This window comes from Cephus cinctus, unplaced genomic scaffold (assembly GCF_000341935.2).
Source record: "Cephus cinctus unplaced genomic scaffold, Ccin1 Ccin1_scaffold0051, whole genome shotgun sequence".
Taxonomy (NCBI): domain Eukaryota; kingdom Metazoa; phylum Arthropoda; class Insecta; order Hymenoptera; family Cephidae; genus Cephus; species Cephus cinctus.
Window position 1 is genome coordinate 102,296 of NW_014332795.1, and position 23,779 is coordinate 126,074.

The 23,779-nt window shown below is 37.5% G+C and overlaps 6 protein-coding genes across 15 annotated transcripts in view; 4 read left to right on the top strand and 2 right to left on the bottom strand.

Annotated features, from left to right (window-relative positions):
• Nucleotides 1–1,073: 1,073 nt before the first annotated feature.
• Nucleotides 1,074–2,013, top strand: LOC107268411. Its single transcript, XM_015741166.2, has 4 exons — nucleotides 1,074–1,284; nucleotides 1,379–1,506; nucleotides 1,607–1,676; nucleotides 1,750–2,013. The coding sequence occupies exons 1-4, from the start codon at nucleotides 1,142–1,144 to the stop codon at nucleotides 1,982–1,984; spliced, it is 576 nt and encodes a 191-aa protein (XP_015596652.1). The 5' UTR covers nucleotides 1,074–1,141; the 3' UTR covers nucleotides 1,985–2,013.
• LOC107268516 lies at nucleotides 1,842–4,258 on the top strand. Its single transcript, XM_025085898.1, has 9 exons — nucleotides 1,842–1,888; nucleotides 2,277–2,452; nucleotides 2,523–2,695; nucleotides 2,765–2,986; nucleotides 3,056–3,269; nucleotides 3,358–3,601; nucleotides 3,676–3,804; nucleotides 3,878–4,035; nucleotides 4,116–4,258. The coding sequence occupies exons 2-9, from the start codon at nucleotides 2,287–2,289 to the stop codon at nucleotides 4,217–4,219; spliced, it is 1,410 nt and encodes a 469-aa protein (XP_024941666.1). The 5' UTR covers nucleotides 1,842–1,888; nucleotides 2,277–2,286; the 3' UTR covers nucleotides 4,220–4,258.
• Nucleotides 4,259–4,369: 111 nt separating this feature from the next.
• LOC107268521 (charged multivesicular body protein 1b) lies at nucleotides 4,370–6,121 on the bottom strand. Its single transcript, XM_015741369.2, has 2 exons — nucleotides 5,822–6,121; nucleotides 4,370–5,567 (listed from the first exon to the last, which is right to left on the bottom strand). Exons 1-2 carry the CDS (start codon nucleotides 5,841–5,843, stop codon nucleotides 4,987–4,989), a joined length of 603 nt encoding a protein of 200 aa, XP_015596855.1. The 5' UTR covers nucleotides 5,844–6,121; the 3' UTR covers nucleotides 4,370–4,986.
• A 485-nt stretch (nucleotides 6,122–6,606) lies between these two features.
• LOC107268472 (transcription factor GAGA) lies at nucleotides 6,607–11,906 on the top strand. Of its 5 annotated transcripts, none has more exons than XM_015741308.2 (6): nucleotides 6,607–6,957; nucleotides 7,455–7,644; nucleotides 7,723–7,905; nucleotides 7,979–8,231; nucleotides 10,058–10,399; nucleotides 10,475–11,906. In XM_015741308.2, exons 2-6 carry the CDS (start codon nucleotides 7,456–7,458, stop codon nucleotides 10,774–10,776), a joined length of 1,269 nt encoding a protein of 422 aa, XP_015596794.1. In that variant the 5' UTR covers nucleotides 6,607–6,957; nucleotide 7,455; the 3' UTR covers nucleotides 10,777–11,906. The 5 variants fall into 5 exon arrangements, with proteins under 5 accessions (XP_015596794.1, XP_024941699.1, XP_015596768.1 ...); XM_025085931.1 differs by lacking the exon at nucleotides 6,607–6,957 and adding an exon at nucleotides 7,032–7,215 and having other exon boundaries at nucleotides 7,455–7,614; XM_015741282.2 differs by lacking the exon at nucleotides 6,607–6,957 and adding an exon at nucleotides 7,038–7,215.
• A 108-nt stretch (nucleotides 11,907–12,014) lies between these two features.
• LOC107268467 lies at nucleotides 12,015–16,875 on the bottom strand. 4 transcript variants are annotated; one of them, XM_025085904.1, is made up of 7 exons: nucleotides 16,477–16,875; nucleotides 15,274–15,617; nucleotides 14,495–14,661; nucleotides 13,829–14,418; nucleotides 13,375–13,757; nucleotides 13,026–13,307; nucleotides 12,015–12,506 (listed from the first exon to the last, which is right to left on the bottom strand). In XM_025085904.1, the coding sequence occupies exons 4-7, from the start codon at nucleotides 14,352–14,354 to the stop codon at nucleotides 12,315–12,317; spliced, it is 1,383 nt and encodes a 460-aa protein (XP_024941672.1). In that variant the 5' UTR covers nucleotides 14,355–14,418; nucleotides 14,495–14,661; nucleotides 15,274–15,617; nucleotides 16,477–16,875; the 3' UTR covers nucleotides 12,015–12,314. The 4 variants fall into 4 exon arrangements, with proteins under 4 accessions (XP_024941672.1, XP_024941669.1, XP_024941674.1 ...); XM_025085901.1 differs by having other exon boundaries at nucleotides 15,274–15,622; XM_025085906.1 differs by lacking the exon at nucleotides 16,477–16,875 and having other exon boundaries at nucleotides 14,495–14,676; nucleotides 15,274–16,033.
• Nucleotides 16,876–17,684: 809 nt separating this feature from the next.
• Nucleotides 17,685–23,779, top strand: part of LOC107268439 — a 101,825-nt gene continuing 95,730 nt past the window's right edge. For 2 of the 3 annotated variants that reach the window (XR_001537843.2, XM_015741221.2), the window contains exon 1: nucleotides 19,044–19,404. Coding sequence is in view for 2 of the 3 variants with exons in the window: in XM_015741221.2 (XP_015596707.1) it covers nucleotides 19,260–19,404 (145 nt within the window). In the remaining variant the exon portion in view is untranslated. Of the gene's footprint in view, nucleotides 17,774–19,043; nucleotides 19,405–23,779 lie in introns of those variants that run through there. The other variant, XM_025085933.1, reaches the window with a different exon arrangement.

Genomic DNA, 23,779 nt, shown 5'->3' on the forward strand with positions numbered 1-23,779 from the left:
TCTCTTGAAAATGATTCAACAATAAGCTTTTTCAATAGCTCTCGAGGAGTTCTATAGTTCCAGATAGGTTTTAACAACAGTTCTGCTACGTAACATCGTTAAAATACCTATTAAGGATACTAGTCGCAACATACGCTTCAGTACAGGTATGCATAAGGAGCTGGCTTTCAGTGTTGTTTTCAGATTGTTTCAAATAGTTCCAGGTTAGTTCTCTCTAGTACTCAATGTTAGGACCATAGTTCCGCTTGGAACTATTATTAAATAATGGTGGAAACTAGCACCACATCGCTGCACTTCTTAACGCAGGCAGTCATGAGGTGCTGGCTTTTGTCTTAGTAAATCTTATCGAGCTTACACTGTTGGGACCATAGTTCCGCTTGGAACTATTGTTAAATAATGATAGAAGCTAGCACCGCATCGCTACACTCCTTAACACAGGCAGCCATAAGGTGCTGGCTTTTGTCTTAGTAAATCTTATCGAGCTTACACTGTACATTTGAATTTAAGATTACAAAAAAAAAAGATTTAGGCAATATCTGATAAGCGGCCTCTTTCTAAGGGTTGCTCTGGGATTCAGTTGTAAGTTGTGGAGAATCTCTGCGCGCCAGGCTACCCGTTCATCTCTGCTCTGGTACCAGTTTATGCTCCATCTCGATATTTCTATATCTATGGTTCAATATACTAGACAGAAAATACTTTGGCAGATTTAAGAACATACTGGCACATCTCCTCATTGGAGGAGTCAGCCATAAGGAAAGAAAGGAAGGATTTAAGAACATTTTTAAGATAACCGTTAATCCTACCAATGAAATTGGACAAGTTAGACAAAATATAAAGTTGTACGAAATTTGAATGTATTGCACTATAGAAGCTGATACAGGAAATTATTGAACTGACGCGGACGACGTTCATTTATCAAGCCAAGCACATAGAAAAGGAATATTGTTAAAGAAAACAAGAGCATTACTCAAGTATTTAAAGCATTCTAAATTCTGCTGAATTTTAACAATTGACAGAATTCAATTGTTTAGATTTTCTATATAATTTACATATACATAAACTTAGGCGTTATTTATAACAATGTATCAAAATGATGTATCAATTATGAGATACTTTTAAAAAATTGACTATTTTATTTTAGATGTATTACTCAGTAGAGCTGTTATCAGCTCGCCGTAGAGGCAAATTTGCAAAATGCTGGTTTGCTGCAACATTAAACGAGAAACTCTTTCTAAAGAAATTTAAGAGTTCATCAATTCGAGATACTGATCTCATTGCTGTGTGGTACGTTATATTTAGTGTTGAAGAAAATAATCATTTGATGTTTATTAGCTTTTAAGATGACTATTGCATTAGTTTTCCCTTATTAATTTTGCAGCGATGAGATATTAAGAACTATCTGCACCGCAACTAACAGGCGTGCACAAAGATATAGCTTATATTTGTCATCACAACTAATGTATGGAGTTGCAAAAATACACTATTACCAGATAAATATATTTCAAAGTAAGTATATATATATCTGAGTGACTTACTTCTGATAAAAATTATTACCCAATTTACCATGTAATTTTACTGCTATTTGTACCTTTTTTTTTACTTACAGAAGAACTCTTTGAACTTAGAATAAAATTGGAGCGTGTTGAAATAACTGATGGGAGTCCAAAGAAAAAAAGGTTTTAAAAACTTATGTCATCATCAACAATGTTATAATAGTATTTAATTATATTTATATATTTACTTCAATAGACGACTGAATTTGAGTGAGATTGAAGAATATACTGTACCAGAACCTCTCACATTGAACTTAGTTTTTAGTGATATAAATGAACAGGATTTCCATACACTTCGGGAGGATTTAGGTATCAATGCCAAATTACAAAATTTGGTAAGTACTATTATATGCGAAAGCATGAAATCTTTAAGAACTGCTGAATATATACTATATGCTTTGCATGTGTTTAATTCATTTGGAATGATATAAATCTTGTATCTTTATTATACAGATGCAAGATGCTGATTGCTTGAATTTTGGTGCATTGACTGATATGGAAATGGAAGAATTTTTCATGCAGAATGAAATGACTGTGTCGTTAGTTTGCTTCTTTCTTTTTTCTATCTGTCTTTTCATGCATTTAAGCGAACGCCTAATGTAGTAATCGCATCCTATATTATTTTTATACCTTCTTTATTTCTTCTACCTTAAACTTGAGGTCTGGTGTCGAAAATGAACGAATTCTTACATTTGTATAAAGCCATTTATAATTATAAAATAGAGAACCGGTAATGCTGTTACCTGGTGTGAATGGAATGGATTCGGAACCAATAATTGGTCGTGAAATTCGAGTTGCTGCAGTCAAAAGTCCATCATACGACTTAAGAAAAGAAAGGCACGCTATAGGAAAAAGACCAACGGCTGTAAATATATCGCGTGGCTCACCTGTTATACCTGGTAAATATAAACATTTTTTATTGCAAAATTACTAGAAATGTGTAATTTTGTCTTCAACAATTTTTTGCAGCGGCTACCCTAGATCAGCGTGGATTTGATATAAATATTTCTGTGCCAGACGATGTCGTAGAATCGCTAATGGGAGTGAATCCTCCAGATATCCCGAGTATCGGGATGCCGGAAACTCCAAGTAAAAGATTATCCAAACATCCGGAAGTGGATACACCAACCAAAAGAAGACGCGTTAGTATTCCAATTGGATTAAATAGCTATAATGATCTATAAGAAATAATTGAATTGTATTCCACAAAGTTGGAGGATGAATTTGTTGAAGAAGCTCATCCGGTAGAATCAACTGTCATTCCTAAAGATATGCAGGATTCTGAAATGGATCTAGAACCTATAGATGTAGATTTGATAAGACGTATGAAGAGATCAAGAAGACTAAGACGTCGAATTTTCGCCGATACCAGAATTAAAATACCAACAGGCACACTTCAGGCTATGATTAACGATGTGAATGTTCATACAGTGGTAAGTGAAGACGATTAATTATCATCGGTAATATAGAGAGACATTAATTAAATCTTAAAAATATTCTAGGCTATGCAAAAGAGACTGATTACTTTCATCTGCGAAGATTATTTGTCAGGGCCTGAAAAGTTATTGAAGACGCCTGCAACCATTATGGAAAGTGTGCGTTCTAGAAAATGGGCTAGCAAGTTATATTCCTTATTCGAAAATCCGACGACAGCTGAGATACATGCGGAGACGTATCAGGAATTAACAGTCTTGAAGCCATTGTCAGCTTCGCTTTGTATGAATTTTAAGCAAAGATTATTTCTTTATATGTTGTGGTATACTATATAAATCAATAAGGGTATAATACATTTTTCGTATTATAGCTACTGAAGTGATGCGACGTGCGGATACTATAAATCAAACTGAAGAGTTTTCCAGCCATATTTCTAGAAAGGATAAACAGGATACAATTGATAAAACAAAATTTGAAGAACAAAGTATACCTTTTATGGAGGTAGAAAGAGCTGGAGCAACTATGCCTGAGATATCAGTACCTGAGATGCCGGATGTACCGGAAAATGCGAATGGAATTCAAATTAAACCAATGGAACCAGAAGTACCAGCAATGTGAGCAGCTCTCTGTGCTGGTTCAAAAATTTAATACTTTTTTAATTTGATTGTTGTAAATATTTTTATTGTAGGGAGATAAATGACTCTGAGGAAAAGGATGAATTTTTACCACCAGTAATGAGAAAATCTAATATACAGAAACGTATGCGAGAAAAACTCGAAAAAAATGCCTTAAGAGCCAGTTCTTTGTGCTCCGAAAGGTAAATAAAGTTTTTATGATGTGATCCAGAAATATTTAGTTTCCAAAGTACTTTACGGTGTTTTTTTGCGCAGGTCAATTCAAACATTAAAAAGACAATGGATAAAGGAGGATTTCCTTGCAAATTTAGAAGTATTATGGCATGATAAACAGGCTATCAAATTCGTAGAAATTTGTTCACCTTCACACAATACGAAAATAGATGCTGCGGATTGCTTCAAATTCTGCATAGGTATGTTTAATATTTACGTATTAAATTTATATTTGTGATAAAATTTATACATTACTAAGTAATTGTTATTTATATTTTAGAATTGAGTGTATCAAAAAGGCTTAGTTTGACTCAACGTGCTCCTTACCATAACATTTGGATAAAAAAAATGGATTATTCATTTGATAGCACAACTAGTGGATAAAATTCTAATGAGTTTACTATACTAATTAACTTATTGCGATTATTCGCGTTATTAAAAAAAAATGTTATGTTTACTTAAATGTACCTCTCCATATTAAATATAAGGAATATAGTACTATAGGTTTTTAACTGTAATAAATAAAGTTCATTATTTATGTTTATACAAATATCTATTTACATGTGTTCATTGCTACAAACAATTAATTCGACAAAATCAATTGGACAGTAAAAGAATAATTAAAAAATAAGTTTAATTATAAGCATTACGCATTTGATAGCTTTGAAATATTATTTTCCGGTAAAATTGGAAAGTTGCTTCGATCTTTAGAATATAATGATGCAAAATAATATATCGTATCACTTATTTATAAAAAGTTAATGTACCATAGATATTTGTAACAATGTGGAGCATTTAATTTTCTTCAAGTAATTTTGTAACTATCTTTTCGACTTAATTCACTGTTCTTTTAAAGAAGCATCAGCATATTTAATTATATATTACTATATTATAGTTTTCAAATTCTTTATAGAGCAGAAGCTCCTTATCAAACATTCTTTGGATATTAATTAAATTCCTTATTCTTGTTTCCCTTAGATAGTTGTTATGTTAGTACTGAAAGCAATTGTCTTAATAGAATGTTAACAAGCTATAACTTTATGCCAAATATTGTGCATAAATTTTTTGCAAGTGATTCTTCATAAATTGTATGTATACAAAATTATAGTACATGTATGTAATTTAGTAATTACTATATTTTTAATATAATGTTACTCTCGCAGACGCGCCAGTCGCTGCGTTAGCTCGTCCTGTTCTTGACTAACAGCAGTGGATGTACCAATGCTGCCCATTTGTCCAGAAGGTAGTTCCATATTTAATTCTAATCCAGCTTCGTCAGCCACTTGTTGCATCAAATTATCCACATCATTCTGTGGCACATTAGTCGTTGTTGTCTGAGACATAGCGTTCTCCATGTACGAGCTCTGAACATCCAAATCTTCAAACTGGCTCTCAAACTTATCCATGAGACCAGAAATCTTTTCTAAATTCATAGATTTCATTGCAGCATCCATAGCTTTCACAACACCAGCCATAGATTGCGTAACCTTTCTAGTAGTTAGAGCAGTTTGAACTCTACTGGCTACAGCATCGACTCTGGCACTCATTCTAAGATAATTTAATGCTTGGTTCTTCTGCCTTATAGCATTTTCGGCATGAATTCGAGCCCCTTCCATATTTCCTTTCTGAATGGCCTTCTTCACCTTGGCCTTTTCTATCTTCTCCTCCTTCTCGCATTTCTTTGAATTTCGCTCTAACTCTTTCACAGCAAACTTTAAATTGAATAAATTCTCTAGATACATATTTAGGAAAACAATTAAAATTAATTCTTTCCTAGGACAATCTAATATCAACAATAGTCGAAATAGATGCTAGTTTAATTAACATCATCCCCACTCAATAAGAACCTTAACATTGCTTGAGGCCACAGACAACAGATGTAACTACTCAAATATAGAATATAAATTGAAATTATCAAAACCGATTGACAATTGATTTGTATCACTAAATAAATGATTCCAAATATTCAAATTATGCAAAGGATACTTTCCATCTGAGAGACGGACATGGCTGACTGTTCGGCCCCCGTTGTGGCTGCTTAATCAAGAAACAAGTAAGTCTATAAAGAAAGACGTTATTCGAGCACTATACTGGCTTCAGTACAGTGAGTTCCTTTGACAATCCTCGTGACGAAAGAAGCTGGTGATACGCTACTAGTCCACTATTTACAAAAAACTCGTCAAAACCACAGTCAACTAAACGTCACTGACAACTATGCGTCATGGCAATCAATGGCAATGACATTACTCATCGCCATAGTAGTTCCCTACTGTGAAAATTTACAGAAAAAAATCAAAATGTTTCTTTATCAACATCTGAAAGATGGACTTTTCTAATGAATTTCTGAACGCCATCGACTGTCTCGCATAATCTTACGTTGTATCTTCAAACTGACAGATATACAATTTTTATTCAAAAAAAATATCTCTCTCACAATGTACATCTAATACATGAAGTGATTCGAATGAAAAAATTTGAAATCTTTCTTCATAATTGTACATCGTTCAATGCATTTTATCTTTTACAATATTACTTCATGAGAATCCGTCATAAACTCGACCTACTGCAAAAGCATTGGTCCTCGAGGGATAGTGGAGACGCACGTGATACAAATAGACGAGGTATCATCTCGAGGTATAGCGGTTCTGCGCATCGGATAGTGACGTCACTGGGCACTCTTTATTCTAATTGGTTGATGTTACGTATACTGTGTCGTCACGTGCAACATCAGTTCCGTTTTGAGGGGTCATCTCCATACGAATCAAAACATAGATAAGTCCCCTCAAAGTAAAACTGATGTCGCTTAGAACGTGATGTCATTGGTCCCTGCGCGATCTTGACTAAAATACGATCCCCAGTGACTATACCTCGTCTATTTGTATCATGGAGACGCCAAGGAATGTATCTGAAGTTGCCGGTCTGATAGTAGCGCCTCCAGTATCGTGAAATGTGATGTTCATTGTAATCTCTGACAGAGTTTGAATCTGTTTTCGGAATTGCTCGAGTGGCTGATTGTTATAAAGACCATCGCCAAATGACATACGTCGTCTGACATTATTGCAGCTATAGGAAATAGAACTAGGACAAGGCTTGAAGGGTTTTAGAGGATAAAAATACTGAAGGTAAAGTGACACATTTTAACCTGACCTGACTTACGCTCAGTTTACGTTCCTTTACTACTTTCACTCAACGCTCTAGAGACCCCCGATGCAGATAAGAAGTCCTCCGTCAGCACCGTTACTTGGCCTGATAATTCCTAAGTTTTTGAAGAGTGTTGCACTATTAAAAAGTACTTATTTTCGTGTTAGGTTATATTAAGGATGACGCCGACATTCCCTCTTCCTTTTATAAATGGAGGGGATATTAATTATCGAAGAGCGGTAGGGAGATTACCTGGTACTCGTGACCTTTTCTGGCGTTAGATCCTGCTCTTCTTTGTAGAACTAGGATCTTCAGTTGTTGCATCAGATAGTCTCTGTTATGAATTTCTGCTAGTCCTTGGAAATGTTAATAATTAAGTAGAATCTTTTAGACTGATAGATTTGAGTCGATACTCTTAGTCCATTCTCTTTTTGTTATTACGAGGCATTGATAGTAGGTCATGCAATTCTTGTTACAGAATGGGTAGCACCAGTCAGCTTTATAGCCTATCATGGGGTGAATTTAGCACATCCCTTACATCTGCTGTGCAGCTTCTTAGAGGACATGGGGAACTGGTTGATGTTACTCTGGCAGCTGGTGGTCGCAGTTTTCCTGCACATAAAATTGTCCTCTCTGCAGCAAGTCCTTTTTTACTAGATTTACTCAAAGTCAGTTTCATATTTAAGAATGTTTATCTGAGAATATTAACCTTTTGTCAGGCTATAATATTTATATACTTCTTTTAGAGTACACCTTGCCAACATCCTGTAGTGATGCTAGCAGGTATCGGAGCAGATGATTTGGAATCGTTACTTGAATTTGTATATCGAGGTGAAGTAAGCGTGGAGCCAGCTCAATTACCTTCGTTGCTTCAAGCTGCCCATTGTTTGAGTATACATGGTTTGACACCACCGACAATACTAACAGAAGTATGTATCACTTTCATAAGTCAAACAAAATCTTGACAGTTTTATAAACAATCAACTGGACATTTTTATTTAGAATGGCGAGGAGATACCAATATCAGCAATACCTAGTGCAAATGAAGCCTTAACAAGGGACGTACTAAATTCTTATCTGCCTGTGCGTCGAAGAAAAAAAAGAAGGAAGTCTTCGTCCTCATCCGGTAAATGGCCAAAAACAAACGATCACACGAATACCGAGAACAGACCTCTAGATAGCCAATCACAAGAGAACAGGACAGCGGATTACGATCATAAGGACAGCGAAACCACGAGTCAAACCGAAGATATGGGTAAGATCAAAGTGTCCTTAGATCCACATTGCGATTCTTAACAAGATAATCGCTATTATTTCGTACAACTTGTGTTTTGTGTCCGCTGTATATCTATATGAAAAATTGTACTCGTCCGCGATTAACTACAAAGAAATTGACATCTTTCGACCTAAGAAAAACGGACACAAGCACAACCATCGATTGGGTTGAACTGCATTTCGATTGGATGGGACTCGCATCACCTGGCTTAACCAATGAAGCAGAGCAAGATTAAAATAAAATGATATTTCAATGAAAAATAGAAAAAACGGAAATTTCCAGACGTGAACGTCAGTTCAGCCCCGCATGGTAACATTGTGTTTGTGTCTGTTGACAGCAAGCGAGCGTTTGGAATGTGCGAATCACTGGAGTGCCAATTCGCCAAATCCGCAACAGCCATTGGCGGTCGATGCGGAAAATACTCAGCAATCGGAGCACCAGGAGCAGATGATGGATACCGAGTCTAATTATCCTACCCTGATGCCGATGCAACCATATTCACCGCTGCAAATACCATCTTTTAATCTTTCACCGGCCGTACCGATTCCAGAGCCTGGCCATTGTTCCTCATCCTCGTACGCGGCGACCTCTCTAGCGAATATAATGGGTGCGGGTAAGATACGGGGTGCATCGGATTGTCCAGGAGTTTGTCCATTGTGTGGAGCAAGGTTACGCCAAGCAAGAAATCTACGTAGACACTTATTGTCCTCGTGCAAGTACAGATTTAATAGTGGCGCTACGCAACAATCCATAAGTGACTCGATGATGATAGAGATTAAACCGGAAGTCGAGATACCTGGTTATACTGGACAAAATTCCGGTGACGGGACTGACAGTGGTACTAATAATAGTTGTGAGCAAATCGAATGTAAACCAAGTCCATTACATTCACCCTCGTCTCATGGATCCAATGTCGTTTCACCCCTTCCTAGTAACATTCCTTCTCCGACAATCGCCAGATGAGAGTAACATTGTGTCTATGTCATCTCCTGTGAACATTAAAAAAATCTTGTGACTCCAAGACACATTTGCTATTACATTTTTTAAATGTATCGAGGCAATTCTTTTAGTGCTTTTTTATTATTGTACTTAGGCTTATTTGTTAAGTTCGAAACACTATTGCACTTTATTCTTTATGATATGATAGGGCACATGGCAGGGATATATGTTATCGGTGCTTTTGAAAGTGGTAAATAGGAATTGAGTTCCTTTTAATCTATGCACTTCCCTTTTTTACACAAGATAAAGGTTTTGGTTTACTTTGAAGCACTTGTTGGATATTATTATGTTTAGTTTTTTAATACTGTCATTATTTACTTCCTGTTATTACTCGTTACCTGTGAATTGTGAGTTCTGGATTGGTAGTTGATAAATTGCATATAGGTTTATCATGCAAGTTGATTTGTTTAGAAATCATGGGATTATTATTTTTTATATTTTATTTTCTCTTTTTTATATCTTTAAACATTTGGCTTCCATGCGGTTTATCGGCTTAGAATTACTCGTTCCTTCATGTAAAACGTATTGCGAAGAGTTTCTTCTATGGCAATGACACTAGCCAATAGAACTTAAGTATAGTAGAATATACCTTGTACATTGTATCATTCATCTCTGCGCATTTGTAAATAAAAGGCATACTCTGTGTAACATGATAATTAAAATATCAAGATGATTATTTATTATAATGAATGAATGGAGCAAGTGTCATCTATGAAGAAAGGTAACTTCCGTTGCTAGATATCTAAACAACCATTATAATATGAATAAAATTCTTTGCAAATGGTCTATATGAATTGTCATTCCAGGAGATGGTAACTCCAAGGCTCGAAGTGTGTCAGATCAGCCAGCAACGTGTCCACTGTGCGGTGCTCTGTTACGTCAGTCCAGAAACCTGCGAAGGCACTTGGAGTTGTTACACTTTGGTACTGGAAAACCAATAAAACAAGGAGTGCGTATAAGTGGTCGAAGAAGCTCCAGGAGTAGTGACTTGCTACGATCATCATCTTTATGTTCAAATCGTGTCACCCCTACCAATAGAATTGATCATCCTCACCTAAGACCCTCGGACAGTTCTGATATGCAAACAGTTACACCATTGTCAATAGCTTCCGTAGTGAGTTCCAGTGCATCGAACATGACTATTCCTGGTAAGAGACATTAACTTGTAATAAATCTTTAATAACCTGGTCAAGGGTGTAATGAAATGCTTTTAAATTCTTTAGGAAATCTCATGGTACCTGGAGCAAGCATTCTCTCAGGAAGTAATGAACAAAGTGTGCATCCAGTTGGTACAATTCCATCATCTTCCTGTACGGGTTCCATGGGTCCTCCCCATAATGGTATCTACTCCTCGGATAGTACAACGAGTATGCTCAGCTGCCTGTTACCTCCGTTACCATCCTTACCCTCGTTATCGTCACCCCATGACGTATTTCGTCATAGTGAAATGCTGCGTGCTGGCGTGGCTTATTACGACACTTCTAGACAACCCTCACGACACATTCAACGTACCGACGTCACCTAAGAACTGCCATGAGGATTTGGCTTTTGGAATTCAGTGCAATTAGTTCATCCTCTTCCTTTTAAATATTTTATATTATTTTATTAGTTTCCAAAATGTCAACAAATTTTATTACTTGGCACACGGAACAACAACGTACTGGTGATAAGAAATTAGGGAGTAGAGGCTCTTCTCTGCTGTTTTTTTAAGGGGTTTTCCGGTGTACTAATCTATATGGATTCGAGACTTCCATTTCTTAGGCAGTCTATCTCATCAAGAAATTCTTTTATACGTTTAGTCAAGCCGTTGATCATATATTGACGACTCGCTATTTCTATTTCAGTGCTTAATTTACACAATAGAGGGTGAGGAGGTATTTATGGGATGTATGGAATATCTTATTATTATTAGTTTTATTCCCTCTCTTTTTTCGTTGTGATCATCTTTATTATTTATATTAATACCGGTTAAAAGTCACAGGAGCTATAGCATGCTTTATTTCTTTTTTTATACGGTGGTGGCGAATTAACCTGACAATGAGTAATATCTTCCTTCCCGAGGACACTCGTGCTTCTTATCGATACACTTTCCACGTAAGTTGGAAATATCCAGAAAGCATATACCGTGTAAGCGTTTAATGATTTTAAATATTTTTTATTTGTTCATGAAGTTTATCACTGAATCAATTGCTTTTTACTTTTATTCAGAAGCAAATATTTTCTTTTTCTTTTGTAATCATTATATTGATTCGCTTTAGTAGTTTTAATGGCCTTCGTCTACGTTATAGATAGTTATACAAGAATATATGTATATAATTCCATTTTATTTTGGGCAGATGAACGTTCCGAGAAGTGACAATAGATATGATATACATGCTATATACAAAATAATTTGAGATTATATTTGAGAGTTTGTGAATATTGTACAAAAAATCGTGTCAACGATAATCATGTGTCGTACTTTAAAGTATAAGACAAGAGTACTGATAGTGCATTCTTGGATCTAAGATAACATTTTTTTAATTGGCTGTATTTACAATGAGAGAGTACGAGAGAGAGATTATAGGAAACATTGCAATATATACTTTATTCTATACAACTGCACGTTAATACGTGAATTAAAATTTATAGGTAATAAAGAGATAAAAAAAGAAAGTCTCGAATAAATGTCATGACATAAATACATCATCTGATATAATCTGAAATAATTTTCATTTAATTTATTTTCAAACAATATTTTCAGGAATGGTCAAACCGGACTGTTTTTTTCACCTATTTTTTTTTTATTAAAAATACATACAAGAGTATTAAACAAAAAGTCTTATCCAAAGGAAAATCTCACAAGCAACGCACAAATGTGGATTAGGAAATATCTAAGACAATCTAAACGTACGACATGACATTGTCCTATCGATCGGAGACGTTAAAGAAAAAATTGTCTCCATTTTTTTTAAACAGTTTTTCTCGTTCAAGAAAAATTCGTCAAAGACGCTTCACTTGTCTTCCTATAAAATTGGCACGTTAACAATTCAATGTATATCCAAAAACAATGATGGCTCCTCTTCAGACCACAAGATTTATTTCCTCCGTCTGACGTTCCGTATGACCAAGAGCAAATGGCCAATTTCTACGTGAAATTCTATCCAGCTCACCTCGTAGAAGATTCAAGAGGTCATCCATATATCGCATGTCGTGTACCTCGTTACGTAGCTTACTGGTCTCTGACATCAGGTTGCTCACCCTCTTCTCGTCGTCCTAAAGCATACAAAATTAAGGTAAGTTTATCTAAAGCAAATTTGTATATCGGTCACTCTTAATGGACCAGGATAATGGCTCACAAATTTCTGGTTAGGATCATTAATCATTAACCACACGACAGGTGCACAGTGCATGCTTACTAAATGATAGCTACTGGAATTGTAATGGTGACCACAGGGATAATTAATAATGAGTGTAGTGTGTATATACTCGGATGACATTTACCAGCTCCTTTAATACATTGAAATGTTGCTAATACCGTCTACCATTATTGTCATGACCATTAGCATCACTATCAGGATAGACTATCACTGTATCATCGTTCCTGTCTCGTATCTCTTCCTGGTTATCTAATAATTATCAGGATGGCTAACGAACCAGCCGAAGCTGTGTCGACGGTACGAATTCGAACTTTGTTATTGTAATACCTTAATTAATTTTTATAGAATTATCGCTATTGTTGCACGATGATAACTAAGACCTTTCCTTATTTTTTATAGTCAATGAAAAACGCGCCTGTATATCTCGCCTGAGGGTACAGATGTCCTTGTAGATGTCCTTGTTAGCTATCTGGAGTCGATGGACCTTGCTACGCAGTTGCTGAACATTGTCCGGGTCACCCTGGACAGTTGGTACGTTACCATCTGGTTCAATGGTCAAAGCGAGTCTGGTAAGATGATCATGGCCAGAGAATCCTTGGCAGAGAGGGTCCTCGTCCAGGAGAATGGCTGCAAGATCAGGATTCTTTTCCAGACCCTGAAGTATGGTAACGACCTCATTGATGGCGGTGACGTTCTTCTAATAAAATGAGTTACGGTTGACCGTTTGTTAATAGGTATCGCAGGTGATGGTTTTACGGGAGTACCCGGGATTTGGTGCCGACGATGAAGCTCCTGGATGCTGTTGCCAATTCGTCGCAGAGACAAAGGGGTGTCTGAGATTCACTAGGACCGTCCGAGCTCCAGTCGTTGCTTTGAATACCGGAAGTATCCTCTTGGGAGGATCTCAGAATGAGATTGCCATCATCGTCCTCCCAGAATTCATTCAATCTCTCATAGCTGGACCTGCTGCTGGCTGGTTCGGGAGTCTGTACTCCCAGGGGACTCTCTCTGTTGGCTATAGCCAGGAGATCCTGGACAGGAGTGGAATTCCTCCTGGACGAATATCCACGTTGACAGCTTCTTGCGTTGACGGGTATCTTGATTTCCGGTGCGTTTGGGTCCAGCAGTGCCTCGAGATGAGAAGCGCCTGAGATATTATTTAACTGATTGATATTACTGAACTGATAAATTGTATGGATTTTTTAAATCTAAACTTACCAAATGTTTTAGTGTCTATCAAATATCTCAGTCGACGTCTATGAGCATGGTATTTCCTTGGACTGTCTTTTGGCGTTGTTGCTGCTGTTTGTGGCACTGAGAGACGACGCGGAGACGGCATGAGTATCCTGTATTCTTCTGATCTTACTAATCTTTCCGGTGTGTAACAAGTTCCTTGGGGTTTGTTATATTCTTGGTAGTCCGACGTCATATCCTGTCTGATTTCATATTTTCTATTAACGTCCTCCATTTCCGTAGCAAGCTCATAATTCAATGGCTTCAGCTCAATCTCTTCTGTATTTATTGAATTTTCAATTTTTACAGTGAATTCCTGCGCCATGGAGTAATTGTCAGGATCCTCCGAGTCTACACAGGACACCATAGACGTAGTGGATATCGAAGAACGCACACTCTTCGTATTCCTCGTGGGAGACGTAGCAGCAACTTCTTCACTTAACCACCATCCGAACTCATCACAACCCTCCAAGTTCTCCTGGGAACAGCTGTTTCTTCTTAAAGAGAACATAACTCCCAGCGCTGCAGTACGAATCGATTGTAAAAGTATTCTCAGTGCTTCTGCAAAAGGCAATCTAGAAAAATAAAGGAAATGGAAATATATCACCAGGTGCTGGATTTTCATCGACGAGCTACAGAGGATCGACTAACCAATTCCTCGTCTCTTCGACTACTTGACACATTTGGCACAGCAACTGGACGGTCAATGAGCTCTCACTTGCTTGGCTTCTGCTCCAATAAACTTGTCAGTCTATCCAACGGTCTTCCTGATCAGGAATTCTCTTCGTCACGCACTCATGGGAAACCCACTCTGTTGGCTGAAGAATCATCCCCTACAGTTTCCTGATATTAATCTTAAAACTGTTTTGCCTGTATCGCTATTGATGTTCAATCTCTTTTTATTTATATATCTCCTTCGTTCATGTTACTATCTTCATTGCTATGAGTTGTCACGCTTGCTAGCGAACTTCGACTATTCTCACTTCCGTTATTATACCTTGACCACGTTGTCATGGAGACTGACTAATTAAATAATACTTTTTCGCACGACGAGTGTATATATATATATATATATTTGTAGAACCGAGCAACCCCCAATAGGCTTAACTTTGTTCAGCAACTACATACATATACATAGTATACATAGTACACTGCTTGTTGTGCATTTTACAAATTCCTCAAACAATCAGATATCTCTTGTCTAAATCCCAGGACGGTTCTCTTGAATCGGAACGATTAACGTGGAGTAAATTCAATGGTAGAAGTCATTAAGGATCCTAGCAACTCGTTCGTCACCTAAGGAAATACTTAGCACCCTTTGGAAATTCAATTTGTTAGCAGTGTTTCAGTAATGGGATGTCTGCATAGAGTAAAGATGCTAAATGATATTGAAGATTTCTAGAAGATTATATTTTAAGAACTTTACATACCTTTATTCATTTTTATTATTTATTTCTTGTGTTAATCGTATCAGGGTGTCATGATAGTTTTTTTTGGGTTTTATACACGCACACACTTTATCTCTTTATTTTTTGAGTCAATATCCTGCCGATTAAACTATTTCTATCCACTTTTCGGCTCTTATTCATGCGATATCACTATATAGTTGAAACTGGCAACAATCCGGCTGGTATATTCAGATACCTCGAGCGAGTCAATATTTTACCGTGTAAATAAGCTGAGCCTATGACGTTTCCTGGGTCTACAGCCCCGAGCGTTCACCATTTAAACAATTCACGATACGAACTGAGATGATAACTCGATGACCCGAGGTCTATACTGATAAATTAAGAATCGTTAATTGTATATATGTATAGCGCTGATTGGTGAAATCATCGTATTCCAATGGCGGGAAATATTTGAATATCTAAACTGTGGTGAAGTATGGGAGAAAGTGCTTTTTCAAATTTGAAATGTCATTGATAGGTTTCGTGATGGTTGAAATATTGAAATAGGCTCGATCTTCCGGATTTGTCAAACATTGACAGAGCAGTGAATTTGCAATTGTCACTGTCATCGTGCAGGTTAATCACAATTGTCGACCACGTACCGCAAATATTCAATTACACTAATACGTCGTACATTAATTCAATCAGGGAAGTCGTTAATCGAATTCGTACCGTACAAACATCCAATCAACAGCTCGTTTGTTCTTTGAGTTTTTGTGAAAAAAATTTACGTAGACAAAAATTGTAAAAAAAAAAAAAAATAGGAAAACCAAATCATGGACCGTCGATTTTTTTTTTTTTTTTTCGAAAAAAAAAAAAAAATCGACGGTCCATGATTTGGTTTTCCTATTTTTTTTTTTTTTAAAAAAAAAAAAAATCGACGGTCCATGATTTGGTTTTCCTATTTTTTTTTTTTTTAAAAAAAAAAAAAATCGACGGTCCATGATTTGGTTTTCCTATTTTTTTTTTTTTTAAAAAAAAAAAAAATCGACGGTCCATGATTTGGTTTTCCTATTTTTTTTTTTTTTTTTCGAAAAAAAAATTACAGTTCCATCTCACGTGTTTGCTCTTTTAACTTTTCTATATTTTTCATTCGTTTCGCTCTGTGCCTCTTTTTTACGGGTAAAATAACAAAAATAAAAATAGAGTCGCGAAAGCTCGTTTATTTTTTTTTTCAAACCGTACAAATCGGATGCCTCCCTCTTGCTCCGGCTGAGTTGATTAACAGGATCAAAACTTTCTTCACAAAAATACACGGTACATGTGGATTCATGAAGGAAACTCGTCACTGAAAATTTTTTTTAAGTTTCTAATTTTCTTTTCATGCTTTTCACGCTGTACGCGACTTTTAAAGAACCGAGCACGTCCATGACAGCCGCTCCGAGCGAAATTTTATATTAGGACTGGTTTTCAAGAAAGACTCAAGACTTGCGCACGTCCCTCATGCGACAGGTGTGAAAGTTGTAGCGCGAGTTTAAAGCGTGCGACAATTCCGTGCGGTTATCCCGCATCACAACTGCAGCTGCTTGGCGAAATCAGCATATTGTAGTCCTGAGCTCATAAACCGTAGGAAGATATCAAGGCTTGTACAGAATATTATAGCGATGACATAAAAGCTTTTGAACTTTTTCAGGCACTGTATAAATATAATATAAATGCGTGGAGACGTCAATGGCGTCCACCGGTTGATTCTAGACTGGTGCAACGCTCTGGATAGAGTTTATCTTGTACATTTTGCTATTTTATATCAGTTAGCGAATGGTCTAGGGGTACGATTAGACACCTGGTATGTGCTAGCGACACCTACTCGTATTCGAGACTACTTGCTAACTCTCATTTTTTCCATGAGATTTTTTCGGGTCAAGGGTCAACTAATTTGCACATTAATTTCATCTTTTTATATATGATTTTTTAAGTGATTCGTGCCGAATTCTCTTATCGTTACGTCACAGTGCATTTCCGCGAAATCAGCGTTTATCAGGGATTATCTAAAAAAAAAGTTAGTGCAGTTATCGGCGATAACGTTGCCATGACGTACGGGCGTCCTTCACTTAGCGCGTCGTCAAGTTGGTTTCGCTTTACCGACGGATCGGTATAGTATCAATTTAGTCTGCTCTGTGATAATTATTCCAAAAGGATACGTGTCATCGATGCCTTTAATCAAGGTGAACGGAAGACCACGCAATGAGACTTAGAAAAAAATTCTATTTATCATGGGCGAATTGAGAGAAAAAAATGTGCGGTTCTTTCAACCTTGAATGAGGTTTCTATAAATATACAAGAAGTTTCAAATGGCTTTCTCATTGCACGTATATTATATCTGAATAGAATCAATGTATCATTCAAACGAATAAAACTTGGGCAGTCCCGACATAACCTATAGATGCCATGTCATTGTGTGTAAACGATTGAAGCCTCAGTGTGAAATTGTATTACAGAGAAGCAGGGCCGAAAGCTTTCTTGTTGGATTTTCTCTCTTAAGGTACACGAATGTTCAAAGTGTTAAGTTTAATGTGAATGTTATACTGGTATATCTAGTATTTGATGACGAATTCTATGGAGCTTATTTTAGAATGCGAATGAGTGTTGGGTTATTCCGTTGGGTTCTTTGGAAAAAATATCGTCCATTGTCCTCCGTCGGGAAAACATAATAGGCAGGGTAAGCTTTATGATTGTAGATTAATATCGGCTGACCGGGGGCTTTCTGATTGTACTTACTGTTGTGCTTTTCTATCGTGAAATCTAAATTTGTATGATTCTCGCCTTCTGAGCTTCCGAGAAGTCGAATTCTTACGTGTGTACGGTTAAAATTGTTACGCGTTCAAATACTCGTCATGCCGGTTTCTTTGGCTGTTTCCTGTATAAACACATTTGCGACGTCCTACGGAAATAATGAATGAATTGTTGTTTAGATAAAACAATTTTTTTTTCATCGTCAAACAGCAAATGTAATTGTTACGTGTTCGCTAAGAACATTGTGAAAGTCGTAGCGGCTACATTTGAATTATAAATCTTTATGGAGAGATATCAGAAAGACGTCTCGAAGAAGTCACTTTGAGGACATGAGAACCAGGTAAACAAGTTTTTAAGTGTTCATCGAGAAATCGTCATTTTAATTCATCGATCGCGGTTCAGCCTGATTTCATATTTAACCATTTACTTCTGTACTCGTTGTGAGTGGGAGAGAGACGGACTTATAAATGTTTTACGTGTGCCAGACAAGGACACTTAATCCGATATTTAAAGTTCATTATACTGTATATATTTAAAGTGCCATAATTTGTATAGAATGTGTAATCTTAAGATAAATATTAGACTATCAGTTTATTCGGTATAAAGTTACAAAACGGCTATTAAATATATGAAATAATTTATATGTTAGAGGAGATGTAATATTCGAAAATTGAGAGCGCCTAATGCGCATGCGCAGAGGTCACGTGACGAACAGTACAACAATGGCTACCCACCGGTGGGAACGACGCCCGAAAAGTGTTGCGCTACCCGCCGAGCATCGATGTACGTCGGGACGCGTATATCTCGACGTTTGAATGTCCGCGGTTACCTTACGGCGCATGGCTGAGGAAACCATCCCATAGCTTAACAGCGGGGGTGGATCGATAATACATGCGGCCTCAAGCGCTGATCGTCGTCATAACCTAGCTAACTCACGGAGTAGCATCCCAGTAGTTCTCGATGCCAATAGCGTACGTGCGTTCGGCTCGTAAGGATCCACGGTAGCGACGAGCGTGTATACCTGGGTGCGAACTCGTGGTTAATATAAAACTCGTATAATATTGTAATAATTTCGGTTCCGTCGTTATCGGCCAGTTTCTACATATATGGTGTGTCGGATCGCGACGCGTCGCTATGCCTGCGTTCGCGTACCTCATCACTGCGTCGTCTAATGCCGGTTCCGTGGATGCGAATTTAATCACTCGTTATGTACGGATGAGGCCTTGCTGAGGAAGATGAGCGATACTTCCTGGGGATGGCCCGCGCGTCGCGGTGCCAGGCTCGTCAGGAGCAACGCCAAAGCCGTCAGGACCCTCTTCTTCACGCTGTCTGTTCTTGGTTCTCTGTCATGGAGCGCCGCTGGGGAGAAGAACAAAGAATGTAAGTAATTTATTTCATCGTACATTATTCAATATCATTGTATCTTTATGCCACTAAAAGTTACTTTGAGTGACGTTCAGAAAATACGTTCGAGAGAATTGTTTTGTCTGGTTGTTATGGCAAAGTTCTTAATCCACTTGAAGCATGTAGGTGTTAGTTTCTGTTTACGATCGAATATTCTTTGACTGGATAGATGTTTCAATTGACAGCTTTATTATAGCTGTATGAAATGGCAAAATGACAGATGGGTATTCAATTACTGTCCTACATCATTTTCCTTCATCTCGATCTCTATTAGGATTTTGGAATTGATGACGACGAACGAAGCGAAGAAAAATTGGATATATAGCCAGTGTTTCTCGTGACATAAACACTATTGACGAGAGTAATTTGTATACACGCAAAGTCGAAATGCGTTAAAATTGCCAGACGTTGCACAATGCGTGACGACGATCAATATTTCATCAAAACTTCCCGGATATTCAATATGGGCAAATTACTACGCTAAAATATTCCGCTCCGCGTAAAGCAAAATGTAATTTATTTCCCTCTTTAGTTTGCATAGTAATACATTTTTTTTATGTATACAGAATCTCTTCACTGTCCGTTGCACCGGGCGAAATCGTTGCGCCCGATAAGCACGGGCTACTCGAAAGGATAGAAAAAACAAACAGAAACAACCCCATTGATTTCTTCGTGATGAGTAAAAGCGTAAATGCACCAGGTGAAAGCAATTTGTTAGAGGAAACTTTTTCGGGATGAAATAAGCTTAATGCTGGTAATAACATTGTAACGAGAGATTGTATCAGCGAACTGCTGTAATGAACAACATACACGCAATACGTCAGGAATCATTGTCCAGCCTGTATTAAAGCCTAGAATTCACTTTGATATTCGCATGCTACGCTACATATGGATATTAGCACAATGCACGTGTGCAAATTATAGTACGGTAAGGTATAAAATTATTTTTCAAGCTGTATTTGTAATTAAATTTTGGTAAAATTATTAGGAGCTTATCGTTACACAGCTGGCGTGATAACGTACGGATAATTAAAATAATGGTAATTAAGGGTAAGCGTTCAGGTCGCTACTAACCATTGTTTATATCTACATCGTTATAGGTACGTTAATCAATTGTGCAATGAGAGAATAAAATCTGCCAACCGGATTCGAACGAAGCTAATTACGAGAATCGAATCAGCGAAACGAGACCTGGTCATTTCAGGAATTGCCAGTAGCTCGGCATGCTTTCGGCACGTGCACAATTAATCCTCAGTGGCTTTAATTAATAGATCGTAACCTTGCCGGTTGCCATTGTAACTTTCTAACCCGGCTTCATTCTCTTCTTCATTTCTTTCTTCACTTACGCTTCCATCCTGATTAATTCGCAACGAATTCTAACAACCTTACGAATGAGCCATCGTTACAAACTACCCTGATAACATTTCCAATTCATCCCCTCCAAGAAGTTCACGCAAATACCGTGAAGGTAAAGGCAGGATATTTCGATCCTGCATATTTTTAAATATCAGCAGTGAAATGAGTCTAAGGGCTCCTTACGCCCAGGTAAACATTTTTCAACCCCTCGTGGGGGAGGCTATATTATTTTATAAGTAGCTCCGATCGATCGTTCAGTGCTGATTATACGTGGTTACATAATTATTTGACACTCTGACTGCCTTCCGGGATGAGTTTTCGAGGGATGATCCGATCTGAACAATGTAATATGCAGAGGGTCCTGGGTTATTACGCGCGATTGAGTATCCTCAAAGCGACAGGGGGGGGGGGATGATTATAGAGGGTGGGAAATGGGTGACTTGAGTGTCGCCTTTACAACAGGCCGTCTAATAAGCGGAAACCAGACAACATTGACTCACCGGAACACACTAGCATACTCTGATCCTGGCATCGGGTAGTCTCTTCTATATACAGCTGTTCTGTGGCTCGTGACCGAAATACATTGCTTCATGGGATCCGCCGCCAAAACGTTAACTCCTCGAGGTAAACAGGTTCGTCTTATATTCCAATTACTGTTTCGACTAAATCCTCATGTGTACAAATGTTCTGCAGGACAATACCAATGGATTCGTACCGTCGCTGCTGGAAGAGAGGCTGCTATATGGAAAATTTATGGACTACCAAAGACGACTTTGCACTTTATTCCGGAAATTGAAGTATACTACCTTCAGCCTCCAAGTAATCCCAGTATCGCTTTACGCATCCGTTACCAGGACTCCCACCTATCTCACATTCTAAAGGACGCATTGGACTTTAGCATAAATAAATTCGTAGCGTCTCAATTCAACCGACGCCATTTTTCTATCGATTCTCATGGTATATATGTAGTATATGCACATGGGTGCGTACACTGAAAAGGGTGCGTGCGTCTGCACGTATGTATATGGTATCGTGGAGCCGTTTGCTTTTCGGTAAAATTAAACGGGACCACCGATCTTCCAGTAGATGGCGGATATCTTCTTGAGAATTTCGCGATACCTTAGGGCGGGCTTCCAGTGGAAGCCAGAGGACACCCTTTGATATTACTTTCCGTTATGGGCCGGAAGTGGTAGATTTATAGTCCGGGAGGCCATATGTTGCCATCTGTACGGCATCAGCAAATTTATTTCTCTGCAATCGGCCATTTAAAGGCGTACCTATGTATCTATTGAGGTATATAGCTATGTAATATATGTTATATATACATATCAGACGCGGGTGTCCATTAGGTGAATATAGATCTATTTGTGTGTATGTTTATATATATATAATAGATATGGGCCAATAACTATTAGTACCTTGAATATAACCGAAATTATTGGAGTTTGAGAAATATTGTTCTAGCAAAAGTTACACGGCACAGAGTGGGGCATCGTACGGGGTGAGTCAGGTGACCTGGAGTAACCTCGTGTCATAGGTCGTAATCGTTTTTAATAACCGTCACTCGTGATAAAATCGTTATCAATAAAAATCGTACGGTGATCCTTCTCTATGTTGTGTAAATTTTGTTAGGATAAATGTTTTCTTGTTTTACAATATATATTTAAGGTGCTACTAGTTATTGGCTCACCTTTTATATATATACAATATATATATAGAATGCATATACCGGGTGTAATTCATTTATATACTTTCTATCTTGAGATCTATATTTTTCCTCCCTCAACTTTCTTGATGTATTTGAAATCCTCTCTGGAAAGCAATTACCCTTAGCTAAGAACTCTGAGTATTTCTTCAAGTGTATATACAGTGCCGTCCATCCTCTCTCCGTAGCAATGGGAAGATGTCATTGTGCAACGTTTTAATCGGGAATCCTGTAAACGAGGGGAAAGTTGAATAAGCACTTTGTTATCAGAGCATGTTATTATATAACAAAAGATCCCAACCCGCTCAGGTCTCTCTTTGGCGGGTTTGTTTTTGGTTAACTTTTGAATTTTACATATTTTTTGAGTGACAACAAAAAATATGGACGACTCATTTTTCAGAGTCTACTGGAGTTGTTATGTATACACGGATACAAGAAAGGTTTCGTGTAACGGGCTGAGTAATGGCGACTGTATATACACGGGATGACGTTAGAATGGGAAACTGATGAATTCTATGGAAACTTAATGGGAAGGAAATTAAAAGATTTCATGGAAAAAAAAGGTCAAGTGGATTTGAAGATTCTGGTGAACTGAACTTTGATAAGGCTCTTAATATTTGGCATATCAATGTTCTTTAATTTTAATTCGTCCGGAAAAGCCCCTAAATTCACTTGAATATTTAATCTGGCTTTGACGTTTGGCATTGGGCAATATTATATTCCAATGGGAAATATTCCAATGGGAAACCTTACGCATCTTCCTATTGTCCCAAGATTTTATTCAATGTTTAATTAGAATACGGACCCCTTCTTTTGCATTGATTAATTTTCTTGTAGCTTTTTTTTTGATGCAATTTTTGTTTACGACGATCTTATTTATTGCCATTTTTAAATTTCACTATGCTACCACTGTCCGAATAATTATACTTGACCTCTTGTGCAGTGCAGACAGAGTCCTGACCATTATGATTCGGATGGTCCATTTACATGGGTTCAGATCGAATTTCTCGAGCGTTCCTGGACGATTACCGTTTCACGCTTGAAAACCACCCTTGACTCCTCCCGCCATCTATATTCTCCCTTAAGCAAACTTACACGTATCCACTGTATCTCCACGTTCGCCAGCATCGGTACTGTACTATATTCGCGTATGGCTGTATTTCCCAGAATGCAATTTACTGACTACCCCTGAATTGCCCTTTACCTAGAAGGGCTAACCTACCTATGGGAACAGTCGATCAATGCCATGGCTTTGGGCTTTATATTTAATTCTACGTTACATCTGTGCTT